The sequence below is a fragment of the Hyperolius riggenbachi genome, chromosome 3 (assembly GCF_040937935.1).
Source record: "Hyperolius riggenbachi isolate aHypRig1 chromosome 3, aHypRig1.pri, whole genome shotgun sequence".
NCBI lineage: Eukaryota > Metazoa > Chordata > Amphibia > Anura > Hyperoliidae > Hyperolius > Hyperolius riggenbachi.
Window position 1 is genome coordinate 489,377,847 of NC_090648.1, and position 23,873 is coordinate 489,401,719.

A 23,873-nucleotide genomic window follows, 5' to 3' on the forward strand; every position below is an offset into this window, starting at 1 on the left:
TGTGCGCATGCTCAGAGTGCTTCCGGCAGCGAGATAAAAGATGCATGCCACTCAACCATCGCCTGCACCCTACTCACCGACCAGGAAGTGGCCACAGGGGGCATTTTGGAGAGAACGTAGGGAAAGGCATGAGGACTACTTTCTATAAATGCCTGCTCCCCCCCTTCAGCAAATACATTACAGCTCAGTTATCCTCTAAGCCCAGCTGCTCACATAAACCCATTATCTTCCCAGCATAGCAGCAGAACAAGAACCTCTTTCGTGCATTTGAACCTTGCCTGCCAAACCAGCAGGGGGAGCCTCTAACTTTAAAAGCAAATGTTCATTTGTGAAGTTTACTATTTTCCTGATCGAAAAGCAAAAATAAATACCGTATTTGAAAACATCTATTTTTTTTAGTTCAATCCCCCTCCCGCCTCCCCCCCCCCAAAAAAAAATAAATACATAAAAAGCAAAACAGAAAAAAAAGTTGAAGAACAAAATGCCCACGTTCCCTTTAAAATCTCAGCCTACATTCTAAACAAGGCGTTTCTTTATCTCAGAAATTCGCTAAGAAAGTCGTTGTAGGAGACTTTGGATTTTAAGTCTCTATCAAAGTAACCGAGGACGTGGAAGAATTCCTCCTCAGAGAGGTTCATGCCAAATTTTCGGAGAACCTAAAAAGAAGCAATAAAAAAAAGAAGAAATTAGAGGAAAGAGTCTGGTGCGAGAAGTGGGAATAAAATGAACGTTAACGTTTTTTAAAGAACTCTAGTCGAGATGAAAATCAATCTTAGGTTCAAAGAACGTCAGTGAAGACATCGGTAATGGTACGCCTCTGAAGTGTATTAAATTATGTATTCGCTTCTTGCTAACATACTGGGAGTCTTGTTATACATCTCCGAAAGCCGGATGAGGACTGCTAATTTTAAAGTGAACCTCCAGACTAAAAATCTACTCAGCAGCACTGAAAAGGCTTGGTGTTTCTTTAACAGTTTCACAGCATCAGAACTTTGTTTTTCTTACCAAAGCATCATTTCTTGCTGGACAGAAGCTAAGCTCCGCCCCATCAAAGAAAACAGCCCGGGCATTTTTCGCCTGATGCTGTGCAAAGCATGATGGGATTTCTGATGTTGTTGTTCTTGTTGCCTAGCAACTGGGAGGGGTGATCAGGACACAGGACAGTTGGAACTGTCTCATGCACCCTGTCACCTCCTTTCAACCAAAAAGATGGCTGCCCCATGAAATCACAAACATTAAAACAGGGTGGGTTATCTATCTATTTTAACTAACATAACTAATGTAACTTAATGACAGTATGTTTGCTTAGGCTGAAGTTCCTCTTTAACTTAAAGAGGCCCTGTTGTGACGCATAGTAGAATGCAGTACATTTTTCAGGATACCACCCACTTTTACATTAATTATCCTGATTTCAGCACCAGAAACACTTACTATATCTATATATTGCTGTATGTAGCTGTATATATTGGTATGTAGCCCCGCCCTCCCAGTAATGACACAGTCCAGGCTGTTAAGCTATGCAGATTTCTCCTTCCATGGCATTCTGGAAGACAGGTATATTTTTTACTGACTTTGGAACTTTTTAGTAAATAAACATTCTGCATAGCTGCACCTGCCCTCACTAAATATGTTGCCACCTGTGATACATTTAAGAATGTAAATCGAGGTGAGGAAAGATTTTACAATGGGCAAATACTGACTAAACTATTTTTAAATGTATATTGTAAGAAAAAAAAATCCCTTAATTTTATTCATTACAGTATTTACAATTCAGGTGCCCTTGCAACTTCTAGTTCTGAATTTAATTGAATTTCTGTAGCAGAAGGAAAGGGGGTGTACAGTGTCAGGTCTTGGCTCTGTGCTGGAGCAGAGGGTGGGGTTAGGTGGCGGCTCTGTGCTGGAGCAGAGGGTCGGGCTAGGTGTTGGCTCTGTGCTGGAGCAGAGGGTGGGGTTAGGTGTTGGCTCTGTGCTGGAGCAGAGGGTGGGGTTAGGTGTTAGCTCTGTGCTGGAGCAGAGGGTGGGGTTAGGTGTTAGCTCTGTGCTGGAGCAGAGGGTGGGGTTAGGTGTTGGCTCTGTGCTGGAGCAGAGGGTCGGGCAAGGTGTTGGCTCTGTGCTGGAGCAGAGGGTGGGGTTAGGTGTTGGCTCTGTGCTGGAGCAGAGGGTGGGGTTAGGTGTTGGCTCTGTGCTGGAGAAGAGGGTGGGGTTAGGTGTTAGCTCTGTGCTGGAGCAGAGGGTGGGGTTAGGTGTTGGCTCTGTGCTGGAGCAGAGGGTGGGGTTAGGTGTTGGCTCTGTGCTGGAGCAGAGGGTGGGGTTATGTGTTGGCTCTGTGCTGGAGCAGAGGGTCGGGCTAGGTGTTGGCTCTGTGCTGGAGCAGAGGGTGGGGTTAGGTGTTGGTACTGTGCTGGAGCAGGGTGGGGTTAGGTGTTGGCTCTGTGCTGGAGCAGAGGGTCGGGCTAGGTGTTGGCTCTGTGCTGGAGCAGAGGGTGGAGTTAGGTGTTGGCTCTGTGCTGGAGCAGAGGGTGGGGTTAAGTGTTGGCTCTGTGCTGGAGCAGAGGGTGGGGCTAGGTGTTGGCTCTGTGCTGGAGCAGAGGGTGGGGCTAGGTGTTGGCTCTGTGCTGGAGCAGAGGGTGGGGTTAGGTGTTGGCTCTGTGCTGGAGCAGAGGGTGGGGTTAGGTGTTGGCTCTAGCTGGAGCAGAGGGTCGGGTTAGGTGTTGGCTCTGTGCTGGAGCAGAGGGCAGGGTGTGTTAGGCCATGTGCTCTGTGCTGGAGCAGAGGGAGGAGGTGGGCAGGGCTACATGCTGGAGAGGAGATAGAGGTAGTGGGTGGGTAGAGCCAAACGTTGCCTCTTTACTGGAGGCAGAGGGAGGTGGTGGTAGAGCCAAGCGTTGGCTTTGTGCTGGAGCCAAGGGAGGAGGTGGGTAGAGCCAAGCGTTGGCTTTGTGATGGAGCCAAGGGAGGTGGTGGGTGGTGTCAGGTCTTGGCTTTGTGATGGAGCCAAGGGAGGTGGTGGGTGGTGTCAGGTTTTGGCTCTGTGATGGAGTCAAGATAGGTGGTGGGTGGTGTCAGCTCTTGGCTTTGTGATGGAGCCAAGGGAGGTGGTGGGCGGTGTCAGGTCTTGGCTTTGTGATGGAGCCAAGGGAGGTGGTGGGTGGTGTCAGGTTTTGGCTCTGTGATGGAGTCAAGATAGGTGGTGGGAGGTGTCAGCTCTTGGCTTTGTGATGGAGCCAAGGGAGGTGGTGGGCGGTGTCAGGTCTTGGCTTTGTGATGGAGCCAAGGGAGGTGGTGGGTGGTGTCAGGTCTTGGCTCTGTGATGGAGCAGAGTGAGTGGTGGTGCCAGGTGTTGGCTTTGTGCTGGAGCAGAGGGAAGGGGTGGGTGGGGCCAGATGCTCTGTGCTGGAGCAGAGGGCAGGGGTGGGTGGGGCCAGGTGTTGGCTCTGTGCTGGAGCAGAGGGAAGGGGTGGGTGGGTCCAGATGCTCTGTGCTGGAGCAGAGGGCGGGTGTTGGTTCTGTGGTGGCTATGTGCTGGAGAGGAGATAGAGGTAGTGGGTGGGTAGAGCCAAACGTTGCCTCTGTACTGGAGGCAGAGGGAGGTGGTGGGTAGAGCCAAGCTTTGGCTTTGTGCTGGAGCCAAGGGAGGTGGTGGGTAGAGCCAAGCGTTGGCTTTGTGATGGAGCCAAGGGAGGTGGTGGGTGGTGTCAGGTCTTGGCTTTGTGATGGAGTTAAGGGAGGTGGTGGGTGGTGTCAGGTCTTGGCTCTGTGATGGTGTCAAGGGAGGTGGTGGGTGGTGTCAGGTCTTGGCTTTGTGATGGAGCCAAGGGAGGTGGTGGGTGGTGTCAGGTCTTGGCTTTGTGATGGAGTCAAGGGAGGTGGTGGGTGGTGTCAGGTCTTGGCTTTGTGATGGAGCCAAGGGAGGTGGTGGGTGGTGTCAGGTCTTGGCTCTGTGATGGAGTCAAGGGAGGTGGTGGGTGGTGTCAGGTCTTGGCTTTGTGATGGAGCCAAGGGAGGTGGTGGGTGGTGTCAGGTCTTGGCTTTGTGATGGAGCCAAGGGAGGTGGTGGGTGGTGTCAGGTCTTGGCTCTGTGATGGAGCCAAGGGAGGTGGTGGGTGGTGTCAGGTCTGGCTCTGCGATGGAGCAGAGTGAGTGGTGGTGCCAGGTGTTGGCTTTGTGCTGGAGCAGAGGGAAGGGGTGGGTGGGGCCAGATGCTCTGTGCTGGAGCAGAGGGCGGGGGTGGGTGGGGCCAGATGCTCTGTGCTGGAGCAGAGGGCCGGGGTGGGTGGGGCCAGGTGTTGGCTCTGTGCTGGAGCAGAGGGAAGGGGTGGGTGGGGCCAGATGCTCTGTGCTGGAGCAGAGGGCAGGGGTGGGTGGGGCCAGGTGTTGGCTCTGTGCTGGAGCAGAGGGAAGGGGTGGGTGGGTCCAGATGCTCTGTGCTGGAGCAGAGGGCGGGTGTTGGTTCTGTGGTGGCTATGTGCTGGAGAGGAGATAGAGGTAGTGGGTGGGTAGAGCCAAACGTTGCCTCTGTACTGGAGGCAGAGGGAGATGGTGGGTAGAGCCAAGCTTTGGCTTTGTGCTGGAGCCAAGGGAGGTGGTGGGTAGAGCCAAGCGTTGGCTTTGTGATGGAGCCAAGGGAGGTGGTGGGTGGTGTCAGGTCTTGGCTTTGTGATGGAGTTAAGGGAGGTGGTGGGTGGTGTCAGGTCTTGGCTCTGTGATGATGTCAAGGGAGGTGGTGGGTGGTGTCAGGTCTTGGCTTTGTGATGGAGCCAAGGGAGGTGGTGGGTGGTGTCAGGTCTTGGCTTTGTGATGGAGTCAAGGGAGGTGGTGGGTGGTGTCAGGTCTTGGCTTTGTGATAGAGCCAAGGGAGGTGGTGGGTGGTGTCAGGTCTTGGCTCTGTGATGGAGTCAAGGGAGGTGGTGGGTGGTGTCAGGTCTTGGCTTTGTGATGGAGCCAAGGGAGGTGGTGGGTGGTGTCAGGTCTTGGCTTTGTGATGGAGTCAAGGGAGGTGGTGGGTGGTGTCAGGTCTGGCTCTGCGATGGAGCAGAGTGAGTGGTGGTGCCAGGTGTTGGCTTTGTGCTGGAGCAGAGGGAAGGGGTGGGTGGGGCCAGATGCTCTGTGCTGGAGCAGAGGGAAGGGGTGGGTGGAGCCAGATGCTCTGTGCTGGAGCAGAGGGAGGGGGTGGGTGGGGCCAGATGCTCTGTGCTGGAGCAGAGGGCAGGGGTGGGTGGGGCCAGGTGTTGGCTCTGTGCTGGAGCAGAGGGAAGGGGTGGGTGGGGCCAGATGCTCTGTGCTGGAGCAGAGGGCAGGGGTGGGTGGGGCCAGGTGTTGGCTCTGTGATGGAGTCAAGGGAGGTGGTGGGTGGTGTCAGGTCTTGGCTTTGTGATGGAGCCAAGGGAGGTGGTGGGTGGTGTCAGGTCTTGGCTTTGTGATGGAGCCAAGGGAGGTGGTGGGTGGTGTCAGGTCTTGGCTCTGTGATGGAGCCAAGGGAGGTGGTGGGTGGTGTCAGGTCTGGCTCTGCGATGGAGCAGAGTGAGTGGTGGTGCCAGGTGTTGGCTTTGTGCTGGAGCAGAGGGAAGGGGTGGGTGGGGCCAGATGCTCTGTGCTGGAGCAGAGGGAAGGGGTGGGTGGGGCCAGATGCTCTGTGCTGGAGCAGAGGGCGGGGGTGGGTGGGGCCAGATGCTCTGTGCTGGAGCAGAGGGCAGGGGTGGGTGGGGCCAGGTGTTGGCTCTGTGCTGGAGCAGAGGGAAGGGGTGGGTGGGGCCAGATGCTCTGTGCTGGAGCAGAGGGCAGGGGTGGGTGGGGCCAGGTGTTGGCTCTGTGCTGGAGCAGAGGGAAGGGGTGGGTGGGTCCAGATGCTCTGTGCTGGAGCAGAGGGCGGGTGTTGGTTCTGTGGTGGCTATGTGCTGGAGAGGAGATAGAGGTAGTGGGTGGGTAGAGCCAAACGTTGCCTCTGTACTGGAGGCAGAGGGAGGTGGTGGGTAGAGCCAAGCTTTGGCTTTGTGCTGGAGCCAAGGGAGGTGGTGGGTAGAGCCAAGCGTTGGCTTTGTGATGGAGCCAAGGGAGGTGGTGGGTGGTGTCAGGTCTTGGCTTTGTGATGGAGTTAAGGGAGGTGGTGGGTGGTGTCAGGTCTTGGCTCTGTGATGGTGTCAAGGGAGGTGGTGGGTGGTGTCAGGTCTTGGCTTTGTGATGGAGCCAAGGGAGGTGGTGGGTGGTGTCAGGTCTTGGCTTTGTGATGGAGTCAAGGGAGGTGGTGGGTGGTGTCAGGTCTTGGCTTTGTGATGGAGCCAAGGGAGGTGGTGGGTGGTGTCAGGTCTTGGCTTTGTGATGGAGTCAAGGGAGGTGGTGGGTGGTGTCAGGTCTTGGCTTTGTGATGGAGTCAAGGGAGGTGGTGGGTGGTGTCAGGTCTTGGCTTTGTGATGGAGCCAAGGGAGGTGGTGGGTGGTGTCAGGTCTTGGCTTTGTGATGGAGCCAAGGGAGCTGGTGGGTGGTGTCAGGTCTTGGCTTTGTGATGGAGCCAAGGGAGGTGGTGGGTGGTGTCAGGTCTTGGCTTTGTGATGGAGTCAAGGGAGGTGGTGGGTGGTGTCAGGTCTTGGCTTTGTGATGGAGCCAAGGGAGGTGGTGGGTGGTGTCAGGTCTTGGCTTTGTGATGGAGCCAAGGGAGGTGGTGGGTGGTGTCAGGTCTTGGCTTTGTGATGGAGTCAAGGGAGGTGGTGGGTGGTGTCAGGTCTTGGCTTTGTGATGGAGCCAAGGGAGGTGGTGGGTGGTGTCAGGTCTTGGCTTTGTGATGGAGCCAAGGGAGGTGGTGGGTGGTGTCAGGTCTTGGCTCTGTGATGGAGCCAAGGGAGGTGGTGGGTGGTGTCAGGTCTGGCTCTGCGATGGAGCAGAGTGAGTGGTGGTGCCAGGTGTTGGCTTTGTGCTGGAGCAGAGGGAAGGGGTGGGTGGGGCCAGATGCTCTGTGCTGGAGCAGAGGGCGGGGGTGGGTGGGGCCAGATGCTCTGTGCTGGAGCAGAGGGCAGGGGTGGGTGGGGCCAGGTGTTGGCTCTGTGCTGGAGCAGAGGGAAGGGGTGGGTGGGGCCAGATGCTCTTTGCTGGAGCAGAGGGCGGGTGTTGGTTCTGTGGTGGAGCATAGTGAGGGGGTGGGTGGGGCCAGGTATTGGCTCTGTGATGGACGCAGGAGTATCTGCATAGTATGAAACAGATAATACTGCACCTGTTTGAAATCTTGAATGGTGATATAGCCGGTCCGCGCATCATCATAGGACTGGAACGCCCTCCTCATTGGCCTCCAGCAGCTCAGGATCTTGGGCTGGATTCTTACAAGGATGTCTGTAAACCGGGGTCCAGATGTTCCTGAGCTCATCTAAAAATCAGTGAAATAAATATTGTAAAAAGTATTGGCGGTCGCTGCTGCTGACTGGAGGGAAGCAGATTGATGGCATGGGCACAGGGTAACTGCAGGGGGATGCAAGAAGCCCCAAGTAAGTTAACCATTTAAGGACCAGGGCTTAAACCCCCACGCAGTGACCAGGCTATTTTTTTATAAATTAGGCCACTGCAGCCTTAAGGGCTCGCTGCAAGGCCGCACAACACAGCACACAAGTGATTCCACCCCCCTTTTCTGCCCACCAACAGCGCTATCTGTTGGTGGGCTGTGATTGCTCCCCCATTGTTTATCTTTTTTTTTTACAAATATTTATGTCTTTATTTTCTAAATACATTTTAGTATTTTTTTTTTACCCTCCCTCCCTCCGCCAGCCAATCAGTGTGATCAGCTGTGCTTCAGCCTATGACAGCGGATCGCTGTCTTACCACTCAGGGGGACAGCCGTGCCACACGGCTGTCCCTAGTACAGTGCTGCCGTGGAACACAGCGCTGTACAGACTAAATAGATGGCGGTTTGGCTGTCTGACAGTCTCCTAGCGGCGATCGACTAATGGCGGAGCGGAGCCCCATCATCCAAGTGGAGATGCATGCGCAGGACTTTACGCTGATTGCCGTTAGGCGGTCCTGGGTCTGCCGCTGCCGTCACGCACATCGGTGTGACGCGGTCAGTTAGAGGTTAAAGGACCATTATCACGAAAAAAGTAGGCTGTTAAAATCTGACAGAACCGACAGGTTTGGGGCCAGTCCATCTCCTCATGGGGGATTCTCAGGGCTTTCCTTGTTTTCAACAGCATTTCCTGAACAGCAGTTGCAAACTCTAACTGACAAAATAGTGTGCAAGTGAGTAGGGAGACTGGCTGGTATCTTGCTATTTTGGCAGTTAAACTGCTGTTTAGAAAATGCTGTTAAAAACAAAGAAAACCCTGAGAATCCACCATGAGGAGATGGACTGGCTGAAAACCTGTCGGTTCTGTCAAATTTTAACTGCCTACTTTTTTTTCACTATAGTGGTCCTTTAAACTACTTTTTTGGGGGTTTTTTTCACACTTTTTTACACTTCAGCATTGCAACGCATACAAATTGCATCTCAGGTGAGTCAACGGAATAGTTTCCATTGAAGCGAATTTCCGTTCACGGTGCGATGCGACGCGGCTAAAATGATGGATAGCATGCTGCAGTTTCCCGCAGCACGTGTACGAGTCCAATAGCAGTAGTATTGAGCCACGTCGTATCGCAACGCTGACGGTACTACCCACGGCTGGCTGCGGTATCGCACAGCGGCAATGAGGCTCGTGGAAATGAGCCATAAAGTAGGAGTTGAGCCGAGGTCACCAAGGTCACATAGGAAGGAGAATCCTCGTTAGTCCAGCCTTGTAAAATAAGCAGTCTAGCTTGAAAAAAGGGCACTATGCACTGCCAATTGCAATGCATCATCTAGAAGCATGGGGCTCAACAACCCTAGAATGTAATCAATTGGAGATTCCGGAATGATGACCTGGAAAGTTTTGTTGATCCTTAAAGTGGGATTGTCAGCTATAAAATCAAATTCCATTTACCCACTGCTCTGTGTTTATTATGCAGCTTGCAACCTTACTCTGCATTGCAAGCATTCCAATATAATCATAAATGTTTCTGCTGTAATAAATCTCAGCCAGCCTGGCTCTATTTGGTACATTGCCAGCGAGAAGGAAGTTTGACATTAACCCCTCCCACATCCTGCTCCTCACTGAATGGCTGCTGAAATACAGTCTATGCTTGGCTCACATGTGTTTACAAAGCAAGCTAGATATGACAGTGCAGTTTCTAGGAAGAAAAAAAAAAAGAATAAGGGAGGAAACATCAGGATTGGCTTCAGTCAGAGGGAATAAAAATGGAAAATGCCTGGAACAGTTTTCTATTTATTTACTATATAAAATTCACTGAAATCAAAACATGGACAGTACAATACATACCGTATGTTATGTAAACAGAACAAGTATTTATCTACTATGTGGCTTTTTCCTGGGATAGCGTGTCTGTCCCTGCTGCTTTAATGGCCCATACTCACGAGGGACTTTTGTCGCCTCAACACGCGGCGCGCGCGTGTTGCGGCGACAGGTCGCCCGTGAGTATGGGCCGTTGCACGCGCGCGCACCCCGAACTGTCGCCCGTCGCTCATGTCGCCATGCGATTGAAATGGCCCGTACTCACGGGCAGCAAATGTTGCCTGTCGCCAGCACACGTGAGCGTGTGGGTGACAGGCCGGCGACAGCTCCTCGCCAGGTCCCTCCGCGTACACACGCGGAAGAGGGACCAGCGGCGAGGCGGAAGCTGTCGCCGACGTTCCTCCTCCCCCCGCCGGAAGCTCCTTATACTTTAATGGAGGTTGCTGTCGCTAGTCCGCGTACTCACGCGGACTAGCGACAGTTGCGGCGGAGGTGCGGTGGCGACTGTCGCCATGCGATTGAAACTTTCAATCGCATGGCGACATGAGCGACGGGCGACAGTTCGGGGTGCGCGCGCGTGCAACGGCCCATACTCACGGGCGACCTGTCGCCGCAACACGCGCGCGCCGCGTGTTGAGGCAACAAAAGTCCCTCGTGAGTATGGGCCATTAGTTTCAATCGCATGGCGACAGTCGCCGCCGCACCTCCGCCGCAACTGTCGCTAGTCCGCGTGAGTACGCGGACTAGCGACAGCAACCTCCATTAAAGTATATGGAGCTTCCGGCGGAGGGAGGAGGAACGTCGGCGACAGCTTCCGCCTCGCCGCTGGTCCCTCTTCCGCGTGTGTACGCGGAGGGACCTGGCGAGGAGCTGTCGCCGGCCTGTCGCCCACACGCTCACGTGTGCTGGCGACAGGCAACATTTGCAGCCCGTGAGTCATAACACAACCATATGCCATATGCCAGTACATGCGCAACGTTGGGCAGTTTCATAGTAGAGTATATCCCCAAACCTCCTGTTATTATAGTGAAACTGAATGCAGCTCTGGCGGTGACCAGTGCTAACGGTTATTGCAGTCTGACTGCAGTTCAGTCCCCATGTTCTTCAATGATAAACAGAACAGGAAGGGCTTAGTAACTTAGGCCTTGTGTGTTAGAGTCACAGTGGCTGAGCCAGACAGTGATCTGCTGGGTTGTAGACAGCAATAAGACCAGCCCGAGGTCAGAAGAAGCACAGCCTATAAGAGAACGTTCTATTCATATTACATACCGGTATCTTTGGCTTCTGCAGCTTCATCCTCTGCAGGCGGGTTGTGGATTCTGTCTTTGGTCCGAGTGTGACATTCCGCAGGAAGTCTGAGTATGACAAGTTCCCGTTATTCCTCAGGTCATATTTCAGCGTCAGCTGTTCCAGCTCTTCCTTGTCCAAGTCCATGTTAAACCTCTTCATGACGTCTAGAAGAGCAGCAGGAAAGAAACTGCATAAAAAAAAGTCACGAAAACTGTATATACCTCCTCTTTCACTGCCCCTCCTCCTACACCACCCCTCTCCCTTCACTGCCCCTCCCCTTCACTACCTCTACCCCTTTACTGCCCCTCTCTCCCTTCAATGCCCCTCCCCCTTCACTACCCCTTTCCTTCACCGCCCCCCCTTTACTGCCCCCCTCCTTCCAATGCCCCTCCCCCTTCACACCACTCTCTGATGTACTCCTACCCCTTTCACTACTGCTCTCCTTTCACTACTTCTCTCCATTCACTGCCCCCCACCTGCTCCTCTCCCTGCACTGCCGCTTCCTCTACCTTCACTACCCCTCCCCTTTAACTATCCTTCTCCTTTCACTTCCCCTCTCTCTTCACTTCACTACTCTTCTCCCTTCACTGCCCCTCTCCTCTCACTACCCGTCTACCTTCAATGCCCCTCCCCCTTCACCATCCTTACCCTTCACTACCCCTCTTCCCTTTACTACCTTTCTCTCTTCACTATCTTTTCACCTACAGCACTCCCTTTATTACTGCTCTCCCGTCATTATCCTCTCCTTTCACTACCATTTCTCTCTTCACTACCCTTCTCTCTCTCTCACACACACACCTCTGTCTTTTCCACCACCTCTCTCTATCCTCAGTTCTCCCTATACCCCCAGCTCGCTCACCTACCAGCACTTTCTCTCCAGCTCCCTCTCTCCCCTTATTCTTTCAGCTCATCAGTTCTGTTTCTCTGCACCTCTCTCTCGATCCCCTGGCTCGCTCTCTTACCATTTGCCACCTTTCTCTCTGCCAGGATTAACTGATTAGCAGTTCCCATAATCAAGTTATCCTCAGGAACATTCTGCTTCTGCTCTGGCAAACTCTGCGTCCACCAAACTAACCAGGAATATTCCACCCACTGCTGCTGAACCCAGCAGTCACAAGCTGGGATTTGGATAGCTAGGATCGTTACCTGAGAAATCAGAGGCAGAAACCTCCCCTTGCTTTTCCAAGTCTTTTTCCCTGAGGGCTTTATGGACCTCCTGCCAGCTCTTCATCAGACTCATCCTCAGTCGGGTTTCTACCTGCTCACAGTTGACGATTGGCGAGGAGCGAGCTGCTGCGGCTGTGCGTGGCCTCTGCACCGGCGTCTGCGAGACAAACCAACATGGTGTACAGAAGGGCTGGATGGCATCACCAATACTACTTGCCAAGCACTCAAAACTCCAACTGGCCTGACCACAGGTGGACAATGAGATGATAAGAATTCCTACTTGCATGCAAATTGAATGCAAGCTGTATCTGGCTTGGAAATGGGTCAGTCGCAACCAACAGGAAGGGCCGTTGATTGGTCCATTTCCAAGCTCCACACCATTTGCATATGCTATTAGCACACCATTGACCATCTGCAGCTGCTGGGATCTACAGACCTTATATTGTTATCATTAATTTATTCATTTAAAGTGCAACTTTATTCTGCTTGTGAATGGGAATGTGTACTTAGAAGTGGGATGAAATTCCATTTTTTTTAAGTTTTTTTTTTTTTTTTTTCCCAATTAAAGTCATTCAATAAGAAGTAACTTTTGTAGCTTACATATCCTGTTGTTTTTAGTGTTCACCGATAGATTTTGGAAAAATGAAAAAATATGGTTTCCATCTTTACTCTTTCTCTGAGATGCAAAAGTTACATCACTTCTGCCCTCCTTTTTTCCCAACCCAGCTCAGTGTTTATTTTCGCTCCCTACTGCCACAACTTACTGTACCTCCCATAGCAAACATCACCTAGACAACAGGATTACATAACTGTGTAAAGTCTTCAAAGAGGAAGGGGGGAGAATTTCATTACATTCTGGTCATAGTGTCCTTAACTTATCCAACATGGGATGCTTTCTGTTCTTTGCATGCTCAAATATCTGAATGAGTGATGAAACCTTCGGTGCTACCCCCTAGTGTATAAAAGTACGCCCCACATTAGTGGTGTACATGCCGCCAGCGTGACGCGAGTGTGAATTCACGTATGGGCCGCATGCTATGCGCTGGCAGTGTGTATACCACTAACAGAAGAGCGGGGGATTCTAAAGATGGGCACTAGGCAGTGGGCGACACAGCACAGGTCATTTATAAGGAATCACCTATTGGTGTACATGCAGCCAACAGATATCTCTCTAATCAGGGAGAGATCTGCCTCTTGGTCGAATCTGCCCATCGTCACTAGATGTAATATGGCTACCTTTACAGTTACGTTGAAAAATAAGTAAGCTTTGTGAATTAACCCAATAAATAGATAAACAGACTGACAGACAGATAGATAGCTGATGGAAAAAGTACCAGTGAAAGAGGAGAAGGAAGATGAATGTAAACTGAAAACTGAAAAACGCTTTATTTTAATTTGTAAAACATAAAAATGAATTCTAAAGGTGCCCACTAATGATACAATCTTGCTTGTATGATCTTACCAAGTCTATGTAGTAAAAGGACAAACAGAGTGAATACACTTTGAATGGACACTTTAGATCAGGGATGTCAAACTCAAATACAAAGTGGGCCGAAATTGTACACTGGGACCAAGTCGTGGGCCAACCTCAACTTCTACTGGCCACCTTCCTCTCTCATAAAGTTCTCTCGTGTCAAATGGGCCCCCACCAACTGCTATACAGTTCCCTGGTGTCTAGTGACCATCCCTACCCTATACAGTTCCCTGGTGTCTAGTGGTCCTCCCTCCCCTATACAGTTCCCTGGTGTCTAGTGGCCCCTCCCTCCCCTATACAGTTCCCTGGTGTCTAGTGGCCCCTCCCTCCCCTATACAGTTCCCTGGTGTCTAGTGGCCCCTCCCTCCCCTATACAGTTCCCTGGTGTCTAGTGGTCCTCCCTACCCTATACGGTTCCCTGGTGTCTAGTGGCCCCTCACTCCCCTATACAGTTCCCTGGTGTCTAGTGGCCCCCACCCTCCCTATACAGTTCCCTGGTGTCTAGTGGCCCCCACCCTACCCTATACAGTTCCCTGGTGTCTAGTGGTCCTCCCTCCCCTATACAGTTCCCTGGTGTCTAGTGGCCCCCACCCTCCCTATACAGTTCCCTAGTGTTTAGTGCTTTCCCCCTCCCTCCCCATATGGCTTCCCTGGTGTTCTAAGCCTTCACCTCCAATATAGCTTCCCTGGTGGTCTAGAGCAGGCCATACATAATGCAAAATGGGGAAACCACTTCAGGGCCAAATTGAATAGGTCTGAGGGCCAGATTTGGCCCACGGGTGAGAGTTTGACATATATGCTTTAGATAGTCCTTCATATTACATAGAAGTGGTAAAACTGTACAATCAAGATTGTATCATTAGTGGTTACCTTACTCTCCTATACAATAACGACTTACCGGTGGCTTATTCACAAAGGCTGGAGCTGTTTTGGGGCGTCTGGTCGCTGAAGGTCGGCCGCTTGCGGATTTTGCTTCTGTGTGGCGTGAAAACGGATCCGCTGTCGCTGGAATATCGCCGCTGAACTGCCTCAGGAAGTCCTCATATCTGAGGTTCCCGTAGGAGTTCAGAGGCAGCGTATTCCAGAGGTTCTCAAACTGCCAGAAATAATAATAATTATTAGGAACTTGGAACATGGAGAGCGCCATCATTTGCTTCCACTCTATGGGAATTCCTTAAATTGTAAGCCTATGTGGCAAGGCCATTCTCCCCCATGTGCTCTTCTCCCCCACCATGTGGACTCAGTGACTCGTCTGCTATATTTATGCCTACATTGCAATGTGCGCTCCACTGCTTATTGTTACATCACTATTTTGTATATCATCGCTGTAATGTCCCTGTGTAACATTGTTTAAAGAGAACCCGAGGTGGGTTTTATTAATCCTATTAGCACACAGAGGCTGGGTCTGCAGGTGTTACCCGGATAAACTGCTGTTGTGTACTCCTACTAGCTATTGCCGGATGAAGCAGGTTTAGGCCTGCGAAACGCGTTGCCAATATACCCTGGAGTGTACCAATAAATCTGTTTTACTTTGAATACACAGCTTGTTGTGTCTGCTTGCAGGAGGTAAGTCCACCACTGCCTCCTAAGCACTTTTAAACGTTTTAACAATTGATTTTATTCTTTTGGCGCCTCTGTCCTCCATTACGTTATATATGTTGCCATACTGTCTCCTCCCCAGAGCTCTGCTGTCCCCTATAAATCAAACAGCTGTGCTAGCAACCGCCGTGCTTCCGTCCAATCAGCGGGGAGGAAAGGGACGCAGGCGGGGAGCGGCGATATAGAGGAGGCGGAGGAGCGGCGGAGAGTGACAGTGTGGATGTAAACAGCCTGCTAGTGACACGCTGCGTTTCGCTAGCACAGAGGTTTGATTTATGGGGGACAGCAGTGCATGAGGGGGGGAGGGGAGGGGGCTGGGGGGGGGGGATAGTATAGCAACAGAGGCTGGTGATTATATGCAAACCCAGCCTCTGTGTGCTAATAGGATTATTAAAACCCAACTCGGGTTCTCTTTAATGTTTTAATGTCTCCCTTATCTATTTTATAGTGCTGTGTAATATGTTGGTGCTTTCTAAATATAGTTTATTACTACTAATAATGTGGGATGATTTAACATATTTATGTAAGTATGGCTAAAACTCTGACTTAACATTCAATGGCTATCATTCATAAAGTATTCCCGCATGCGCAAATGCTGAAAACAGCATAGCACATAGCAAAATGTCTATTCATAAAGGCTGTTTCCGAAAAGCTGACATTCCCGAGCAGAGCGATAAATCACCGCCTCGTGCGGTGATTATCTTAACAAATGTTACTAAATGTCAATTCATAAAGATTAGAGCAAGTGGTATGAGGACGGGGAATACCGCTCCCTTGGAAGTAGCGATAAGCGTGCGGATTACAGCTAAGTCAATGGAGACAGACCTCCCAAGCAGCAGCAGTGAGAGCAGCACATGGAGGAACTCAGGCAGCTTCTCCTGTTACGCCAGCCTACCGCCAGCCTAGAGCCAGCCTATTTCGGGAAATCACCGCACTGCTATCGCAACTGTACACATTTTTATGAATGAGCACACAGAAGTCTAAAATACCGAATGCGGCGTTTTCCCGCACAGATTTTCTTTACCGAACACACTTTTATGAATGATAGCCAATGTGTTTTCCTACTTTTTATTACCCATACAGATACCATATTTGCTTGTGTGCACAACTAATATTGCCTGTTCACAAATTACAAGCTCCCAAAGCACAGTTTATCTGCTCTGAAAGCTGCCATTACATTTTCTTGCATAGCTGCGGTATGTATATATTAAAATCTATCTAGTGATCATTTCTCAGTTCTCCCTGTTTCTCAGCTCAGCTCATTCACTGGAATGGGAATCGCTAACTGCAATTTCCCAAAAAAACGCTGAATAGTGCAACGCAAAATCTTTGCGCTCCCGAGTGTGAACTCGTTAATGTGTTAACTTAAAGTGAGTGTCCAAGGCACTAAAAACAAAGATCCACTTACCTGGGGCTTCCTACAGCCCGTGGCAGCTGTCCTGTGCCCTCGCCGCAGCTCCGGAGGCTCACGTGGTCCGGGCCGACGTCATCTTGACGGTACGGCACAGTACTGCAAACTACTGCGCCTGCGCATTGCCGTCCTGATGAGGTCGGCCTGATGACGTGACCCGCGCGGTAGAACGCAGAAGAGGCCGACCCGGAACCCAGCGTGGTCGGGTTCAGCAGCGGAGAAGACCGGGAGCCTCCGGAGCTGCAGTGAGGGCACAGGATGGCTGCCACGGGCTGGAGGAAGCCCCAGGTAAGTGCATCTTTTTTTTTTTTTTTTGTACCTTGGATGCTTCCTTTAAGAGTGTGAACTTAGTCAATGAATGTGCCGGTTGGTCAGTTGCTTCTTTGCCTGTGTTACATCACACGCCAACACAAATGTTTTTAGTCGTATTATGTGTATGTTACCGCCCTTGTGTGAAAAACAATCCCGGACTGACTGGCTATAGTTCTCACTAAGGATGTGTGTCCTGCAATAACTACTGTTTCACTTGCCTTTTAATATTGTGGCCTGATAGGACCCAGGCACCCTATGGCCAGACAGAGACACCATTCCCCTCACCTGCTCATCCGTAAGCAGCATAAAGTTCTTGTTGCAGATTTCCCGGAAGTCCTCTTTGGAAATGACGTTGATGCCGGCGTAGTCTACATTCAGGAAGTCCTGCGCGATGGCGTGGAAGCGCGCTGCCACGATTTCCTGGATGTGCATCACAATGTCCTTCATGGTCAGCTCTTGTCCCGATCTGGGCCTGGCCGCTCTGTTCACCCTCTCCACCCAGGTGGACGCAGGCTGCGACAAGAGTAAAGAGGGCGGGGAGCGTTGATGGAGAAGTTATAGGGAACCAAGCACCACTATTTTTTTCTGGTTTCTAATAGCTATAGGAGCTGCGATACCCTCCCCACCCTTCTAGCTGCCCATTATTTATCTGGGGAAGGTGTGAAAGGTAGCATCTGTGACTTCTCTAAACACTGTGAAGCACAGTGTCCAATCTACCTGCCACTCCTGCTGATGAAAGCGTTTGTGTTTGCTTTCTGCTAATGTGTGCAATAAAATAATTACATCAGTCCTTATTTGCCTGAAAGATGTACAGTCGGGCAGGCCGTGGAAGTAGGGTAAGGCTAGGGCCACACTAGCTCCGGGTGCGGGACGCATCCGCGGTCCGGGCTCCGATTTTCAAAACCCGGAACGCAAACGGATCCGTGCTGCCTTTTTTGCAGCACACGTTTTGGATCCGCATGCGTGTTTTTTGTTTTTTTTTTGCTAGAGGGGGTAGCAGCCAGGACGGGGGGCTGCGGGCAAAGCGGCGGCCAGGGGGGTCACATCCCCCCCCCCCCTTGCTCACCTGGGTGCCCCCCGTCCCCGCTCCCCCTCCAGCTCGCATATAATGTAATAATTTGTACCTAAGGAAGTTCGGCGAGCCGGGCACTTCCGCCCACACCGCTCGCCGTCACTTCCTGCAATGTCGCCCTCTGTATTTCAGTGGGCGGCATCGCAGGAAGTGACGGCGAGCGGTGTGGGCGGAAGTGCCCGGCTCGCCGAACTTCCTTAGGTACAAATTATTACATTATATGCGAGCTGGAGGGGGAGCGGGGACGGGGGGCACCCAGGTGAGCAAGGGGGGGGGGGATGTGACCCCCCCTGGCCGCCGCTTTGCCCGCAGCCCCCCGTCCTGGCTGCTACCCCCTTCAGCATGGCGGCCCCCTCCTTCACCATGGGACACTGGAAACTGATCCGTTTCCAGTGTCCCAAAATGTCAGTGAAGAGGGAGGCCCGTTTCCCCATTGATTTTCACTACCCGTACGTGTATACGGGTCCGTGAAAAATGCTGCAAGTCCGGACTCAGCGTTCCGGGTTTAAAAACGTATTCCGCGGATCGCACGCGGATACGTTTTTAACTTGAGTGTGTGCTGTTCCTATTTTTAACATTGGTATCCGTGGCTACGTTTTTCGTCCGGGACAAAAAACGTAGCTACGGATACGTTTTTAAATCAAGTGTGAACTAGCCCTAATAAAACCCATTGCTAAACTTGTAAAATTAAAGGGTTTTTCTGGTAATGAGCCACATTGTTGGTATGCATATTTTATGTGCTATTGAGATGAGCTGGGTGGTAAAAAAGGTGCTTGATTAACCCTATCACGTTGTTGTTAGTGTATGTGTCTATAGATAAAAGCAGTAGGTCCTGTCAGTGATTTTTTTTCTCCTGCCTGTCAGCTTTAAAAATTCTGACCTGCAGGCTCATGGTAAATAAACCAACATGAATTAATTACGCGGCGACTGTCAATCATTTCTTGATCTCTCTTTTATTTTTTAACTTCTCACTTTTCAATGTCTTGATTTTTTTTTTTATCCTTACTACTATCTTTTGGTAAAGTTACTCTTTCAACATTTTTTTTTTTAAAGTATGATGGTCCTTAACCATTTCAGTACGCAGGGATTTTTCACCTTATGCATCAGTGCAATTTTTACCTCCCATTCATTCGCTAATAACTTTATCACTACTTATCACAATGTATTGATCTACATCTTGTTTTTTCCGCCACTAATTAGGCTTTCTTTGGGTGGTACATTTTGCTAAGAATTATTTATTTATAAATGCATTTTAACAGGATTAATAAGAAAAAAATTGAAAAAATTCGTTAATTCTCAGTTTTCGGCCATTATAGCTTTAAAATAATCCACGCTACCATAATTAAAACCTATGTATTGTATTTGCCCGTATGTCTCGGTTATCACACCATTTAAATTTTGTCCCTATCACAATGTATGGTGCCAATATTTTATTTGGAAATAAAGGTGCATTGTTTCCTTGTTGCGTCCATCACTATTTACAAGCTTATAATTTAAAAAATGTTTGTAGTATACCCCCTTCTCACGCATATTTAAAAAGTTCAGACCCTTAGGTAACTATTTATGTTTTGTTTTTGTTTTTTTAATTGTATTTTTTTCTTTTTTTTCTTTAAAAAATTTATTTGGGTAATATTTTGGTGTGGGACGTAAACAGGGCATTTTTAATGTTGTAAAATGTTTGGAGTGCAATGTAAAAAATGTGTAGATGTAGTTTTACTATTTGGCCACAAGATAGCCTCCTTCGTTTTTGTTCGCTAAGCGGAAGTACAAAGGGGATGCGGAAATTGTTCCGGGCAGAAGAACTGAAGCCTCACGGGTGAGCGCTTCGGTTTTTCTGCGGGGGAAAGGGATCGGTGATCGGGAACCATGTTCCCTTTCACTGATCCCAGGGCTAGCGGCGGACACCACGGGGACATGCCCGCGATCACGCCGAACAGCGGGAGTGCAGCACAGCAGCCGCCCGGACGTGAGCTTCACGTCTGGGCGGCTGAAATGGTTAAAGGGGCACTATGGCGAAAAATTTTAAAATATGTGCAAACATAGACAAATAAGAAGTACGTTTTTCCCAGAGTAAAATGAGCCATAAATTACTTTTCTCCTATGTTGCTGTCACTTAAAGTAGGGAGTAGAAATCTGACAGAAGCGACAGGTTTTGGACTAGTCCATCTCTTCATGGGGGATTCTCAGGGATTTATTTATTTTTAAAAGCACTTAGTGAATGGCAGTTGCTCTGTCCAACTGCCAAAAAAGTCTGTAGCGAGCAGCGAAACTGGCCAGCATCATTGTTTAAATCCTTTTTAGGGAATATCTTTATAAAGAATAAAAGCCTTGCTGAGAATCCCCTATGAAGAGATGGACTAGTCCAAAACATGTCGCTTCTGTCAGATTTCTACTACCTACTGTAAGTGACAGCAACATAGGAGAAAAGTAATTTATGGCTCATTTTACTCTGGAAATAAACCTACTTCTTATTTGTCTATGTTTGCACATATTTTAAATTTTACTATTTTTCGCCATAGTGCCCCTTTAAAGGATTATGGGTAATTATTATGGGAATTTGTCTGTTGGCTGTTGAACAACTTCGCTGATAACGATGTGATAATGTAGATTCTATATATAAAGGAGCAGGGATGACAGGCAGGTAGTGACAGTTCTGAGGGAGGCCGCATGCAAATGCAGAATCTCATTGTGTAAAAATGGCAGCGGCGCGCTTGTCAGTGTTTTGCGGTCAGGCGATTAGCAGTCGCTTCTGGGTAAAATTGCAGGTTCCGATCCGCCATCCCCTGACGGCGAACACCAGGTGACGCTTTGTGGTTTTTTCCCCCCTCTTGCTTACCGGCATGACAGCTGTACAAACCTCGGCGTTGGGGAAATTGCGCAGGAAGTCTTTCCAGTCTATTGTGTGGTCTTCGCTCGGCGACAGTTTGCTCAGGACGTACGCAAATTGCTTGTCCGTTAGCTTGAAGCAGAAACTGTCAAGGATGCGATGTAATTCAATGGGCTTTATTGTTCCGGTGTCATCCTTATCAAACGCGGAGAACGCCTGAAGGTGACAGCAAAGGAGATGAATTATTTTTCTCAGTCACTTTGGGAAGAGGAGACAGTAAAATGGTCGCTGGTTTTATTGGCTCTGTGGTCTCGCCGCGGTAAAAACAATAAATTCCGCCACAATGTCTCTCGGTTGGTCCCCTCTCTGGAATTGTCACAGTCGCTGTTACGGGAAATATTGGGCCAAGTGAGAAAAATGACAGTTATAGTTTTTTTTTTTTTTTTTTTAAAGGAACTCGAAGGGAGGAAAATATGGAGGCGGCCATGGCTGGCTTACTTTTTAAAAAAGGCTGTTGGCCTGGCTGCTGTATTGAACGCCTGACTTGAAGTGAACCTGAGGCGAGAAGGATATGGAGGCTGCCATATTTATTTCCTTTTAAGCAATACCAGTTTCCTGGCTGTCCTGCTGATCCTCTGCCTCTAATACTTGTAGCCATAGCCCCTGAACAAGCATGCAGCAGATCAGGTGTTTCTGACATTATTGTCAGATCTGACAAGATTAGCCGCAAATAAAAGCAACAGAGGCGCCAACAAGATAAAATATGATCAAAATTAAACCAATAAGATGGGTGGTAAGGATGGACTTACCTCCCCAGGATAAACACAGATAAACAAGATTAGCCGCATGCTTGTTTCTGGTGTGATTCAGGCACTTGGCAGCTAAATAGATCAGCAGGGTTGCCAGGCAACTGGCATTGTTTAGAGTACACCTGTAAGCATAACTCAGGGAGGCAGAGGCATGATGGGATTTGTAGTTTTGTCACAGCTGGAGTGCCAAGGTTAGCCATCACTGTGATAAGGCTTCCCCCCGTTCTCTGTAGCCTGGGGTATCCAATACTGGCTCCCCCGAACATCCCTCCGACAAGCACTGCGCAGGCACGGCAATATTTACCTTTTGGGCTCCAGTGCAGTAGAAGCTTTCCGGCAGGGCTCCGGCAGAAATAGCTGAGCCTGAGCGGGTCCGCTGTACTGCGCAGCAGGGGAGGACTGGCCAGGGGGGAAGGGGGGAGATTTCCCCCCAGGCTGCCTCTCATTTAATGATTTAGGGTTGGCACTGTGCCTGGTGAATTCAGGTTTTTGTATAAGGCAATGTGAAACACTAGGCTAAATGAGGGAAATAAATGCCCAATTACAGAGCAATTGCAGGGTGGGAAAGCTAGTAAATATACACAGCATGATACAGAGCAGAGGCTTGCCTGCAGGGTCCGTGGGAAAAAATCTGTCTGGTCTCTCATTGTTAACTGCATGTGCACAGCTACATAAGATATTGTCTAGGTTGAAAAGTTTTCGACAGTCCCTAGACTCCAGAAGGGCTGCTTGCAGGACTGGTGTACGAGATAGAAACCCCAACCGTTGTAACTCAAAATGTATTATGTGCCCCCTGGTGCCAGTGCATTTATACTTTACCTGTCACGCTGTCCCTCGAGTGTCCTCGCTGTATTTCCCACGTGACTATCGGCATATAGCACGTGGGGCATGTGTGTGATGTCATTTAGACTGGGGCTGCCGTGAAAACGGGCCTCTAGTTTGTGTTTTCCACCCAGGCCAAAAGGTCCCAGTCCTCCCCTGCTGCGCAGAATCAAGTTGCCTGCGTCTGTGCAGCAGATTGGACCACATGGGGCTCAGCTAGTTCCACCAGAGCACGATCGGAAAGCTTCTACTGTGCCTGCGCTGGAGCCCAAAAGGTAAATATTGCTGCATGTGGAGTTCGGGGGCTTTCTACGCTTGATCCAGGAGGCAGAAGAGGACGGCGGAAGCCTTATTAGGATCCAGAGGCTTCCGCCTCCCGAGGGAAGTACCCCGCAGAGGCTTTTTTTTTTCATTACAGATTTCCTTTAAAAGGAAATAAATATGGTAGCCTCCATATCACTCTCACCCCGGGTTCACTTTAAATACTTTCTGACTCACTGACCCAGAATCAGTATGCAGATGAGGTCTTCTGTCTCTCCTTGCCGCATGCTTGTTCCAGGTGTGATTCAGAGACTCAGGAAGCTCACAATGACAGGCAGGAAAGGTGTCTGACTACATACTCCTTTTAGCTCTCCTTTAAAAGAAAAGTGTGTGATCTTTTCAAAATGGACCATATGCAGTGTCATTGATAGGGCCTGGCCACTGGGGCACGTGCCCCAAATCTGTAGCCAGATGTCCCAATCGCCACCCTTCAGTCAATTGTCATTACTAGTACTGTTTTGCTGCTTTTTCTGTCATTGTAGGTCTTAAAGGACACCTGCGGCGAAAAATAAACGAACAAAATAAATGAATGTATCTATCTTCCTTCTCCTAAAAATGACTTTTTAAGATATTCCACAATTTTATTTTATGTTTAAATCTACTTTTTAAGTTTTAACTGTTTTAGTGTTTTTGCTCAATGACACATTCATTGAAGTATGCCAGAGCTAAAATCTGAGCTATTGACCCCTTTTATCTCTTTCCTGCTCTCAGAAGCCATTTTCTGCTAGGAAAGAGTTTTATAGTTGGAATTTCTTATCAGTGAGGGTCACACTGCAGTCACTTCCTGTCTGAGTCAGGACTGAGTCAGCCACTTACATACCTGATATTTAACTCTTTCCGGCAGAGAAAGAAAAAGAGGAATACAGCATAGCTATTAGTGTGCTAGGCACTGTACATACACATGTCTATCTCATCATGTCACATGATTCCTAACATCCCCCTCCTCTGCCCCGCCCACATGAAGCTGCTGAGTACTTCCCGAACCGCTGCTGCTTGTATCAGGCACCGAGAGGTTCTGGCAGTTAAAATATTGGTATTATACTATTACCGATATTTTACTATAGACTCATCTGGCCCTTATGCTTCATACACACTTGAGATAAAAGTCTTTGGAAAATGCAAGATCACAGACCAATCTTACCACCCTTCCTGTAGTATAAGAGCCATACTCTACACAGTCTATTCTATGGAGCTGCACTCCCCATCAGATAAAATCTTTGCAAGATTCTGCACACACAGATGCTGTACAGACTCAAAAGATCATTATCTGCAAAAGATCTGTTCCTGCAAAATATCCATTCCTGCAAAATGCATTCATAGTCTATGAGATCTGCAGATCATCATACACACTTGGTTTAACAGACTTCATCTGCATATCTGGCAATCATATGCAGATCTGAAAATCCATCCTGGTGGATCTGATCTGCAGATGATTGTCTGTTAAACCAAGTGTGTATGACGATCTGCAGA

General features: G+C 49.6%; 1 protein-coding gene across 2 annotated transcripts in view; it reads right to left on the reverse strand.

Annotated features, from left to right (window-relative positions):
* Positions 1 to 495: 495 nt before the first annotated feature.
* Positions 496 to 23,873, reverse strand: part of EFCAB6 (EF-hand calcium binding domain 6) — a 198,912-nt gene continuing 175,534 nt past the window's right edge. Inside the window, exons 25-31 of one of the 2 annotated variants that reach the window (XM_068278177.1) lie at positions 20,482 to 20,667; positions 16,838 to 17,065; positions 14,129 to 14,326; positions 11,736 to 11,913; positions 10,569 to 10,753; positions 7,202 to 7,351; positions 496 to 656 (exon numbers count right to left, since the gene is read on the reverse strand). In XM_068278177.1, the coding sequence (XP_068134278.1) occupies positions 534 to 656; positions 7,202 to 7,351; positions 10,569 to 10,753; positions 11,736 to 11,913; positions 14,129 to 14,326; positions 16,838 to 17,065; positions 20,482 to 20,667 (1,248 nt within the window). In that variant the 3' untranslated portion in view covers positions 496 to 533. Of the gene's footprint in view, positions 657 to 7,201; positions 7,352 to 10,568; positions 10,754 to 11,735; positions 11,914 to 14,128; positions 14,327 to 16,837; positions 17,066 to 20,460; positions 20,668 to 23,873 lie in introns of both variants that reach the window. The other variant, XM_068278176.1, reaches the window with a different exon arrangement.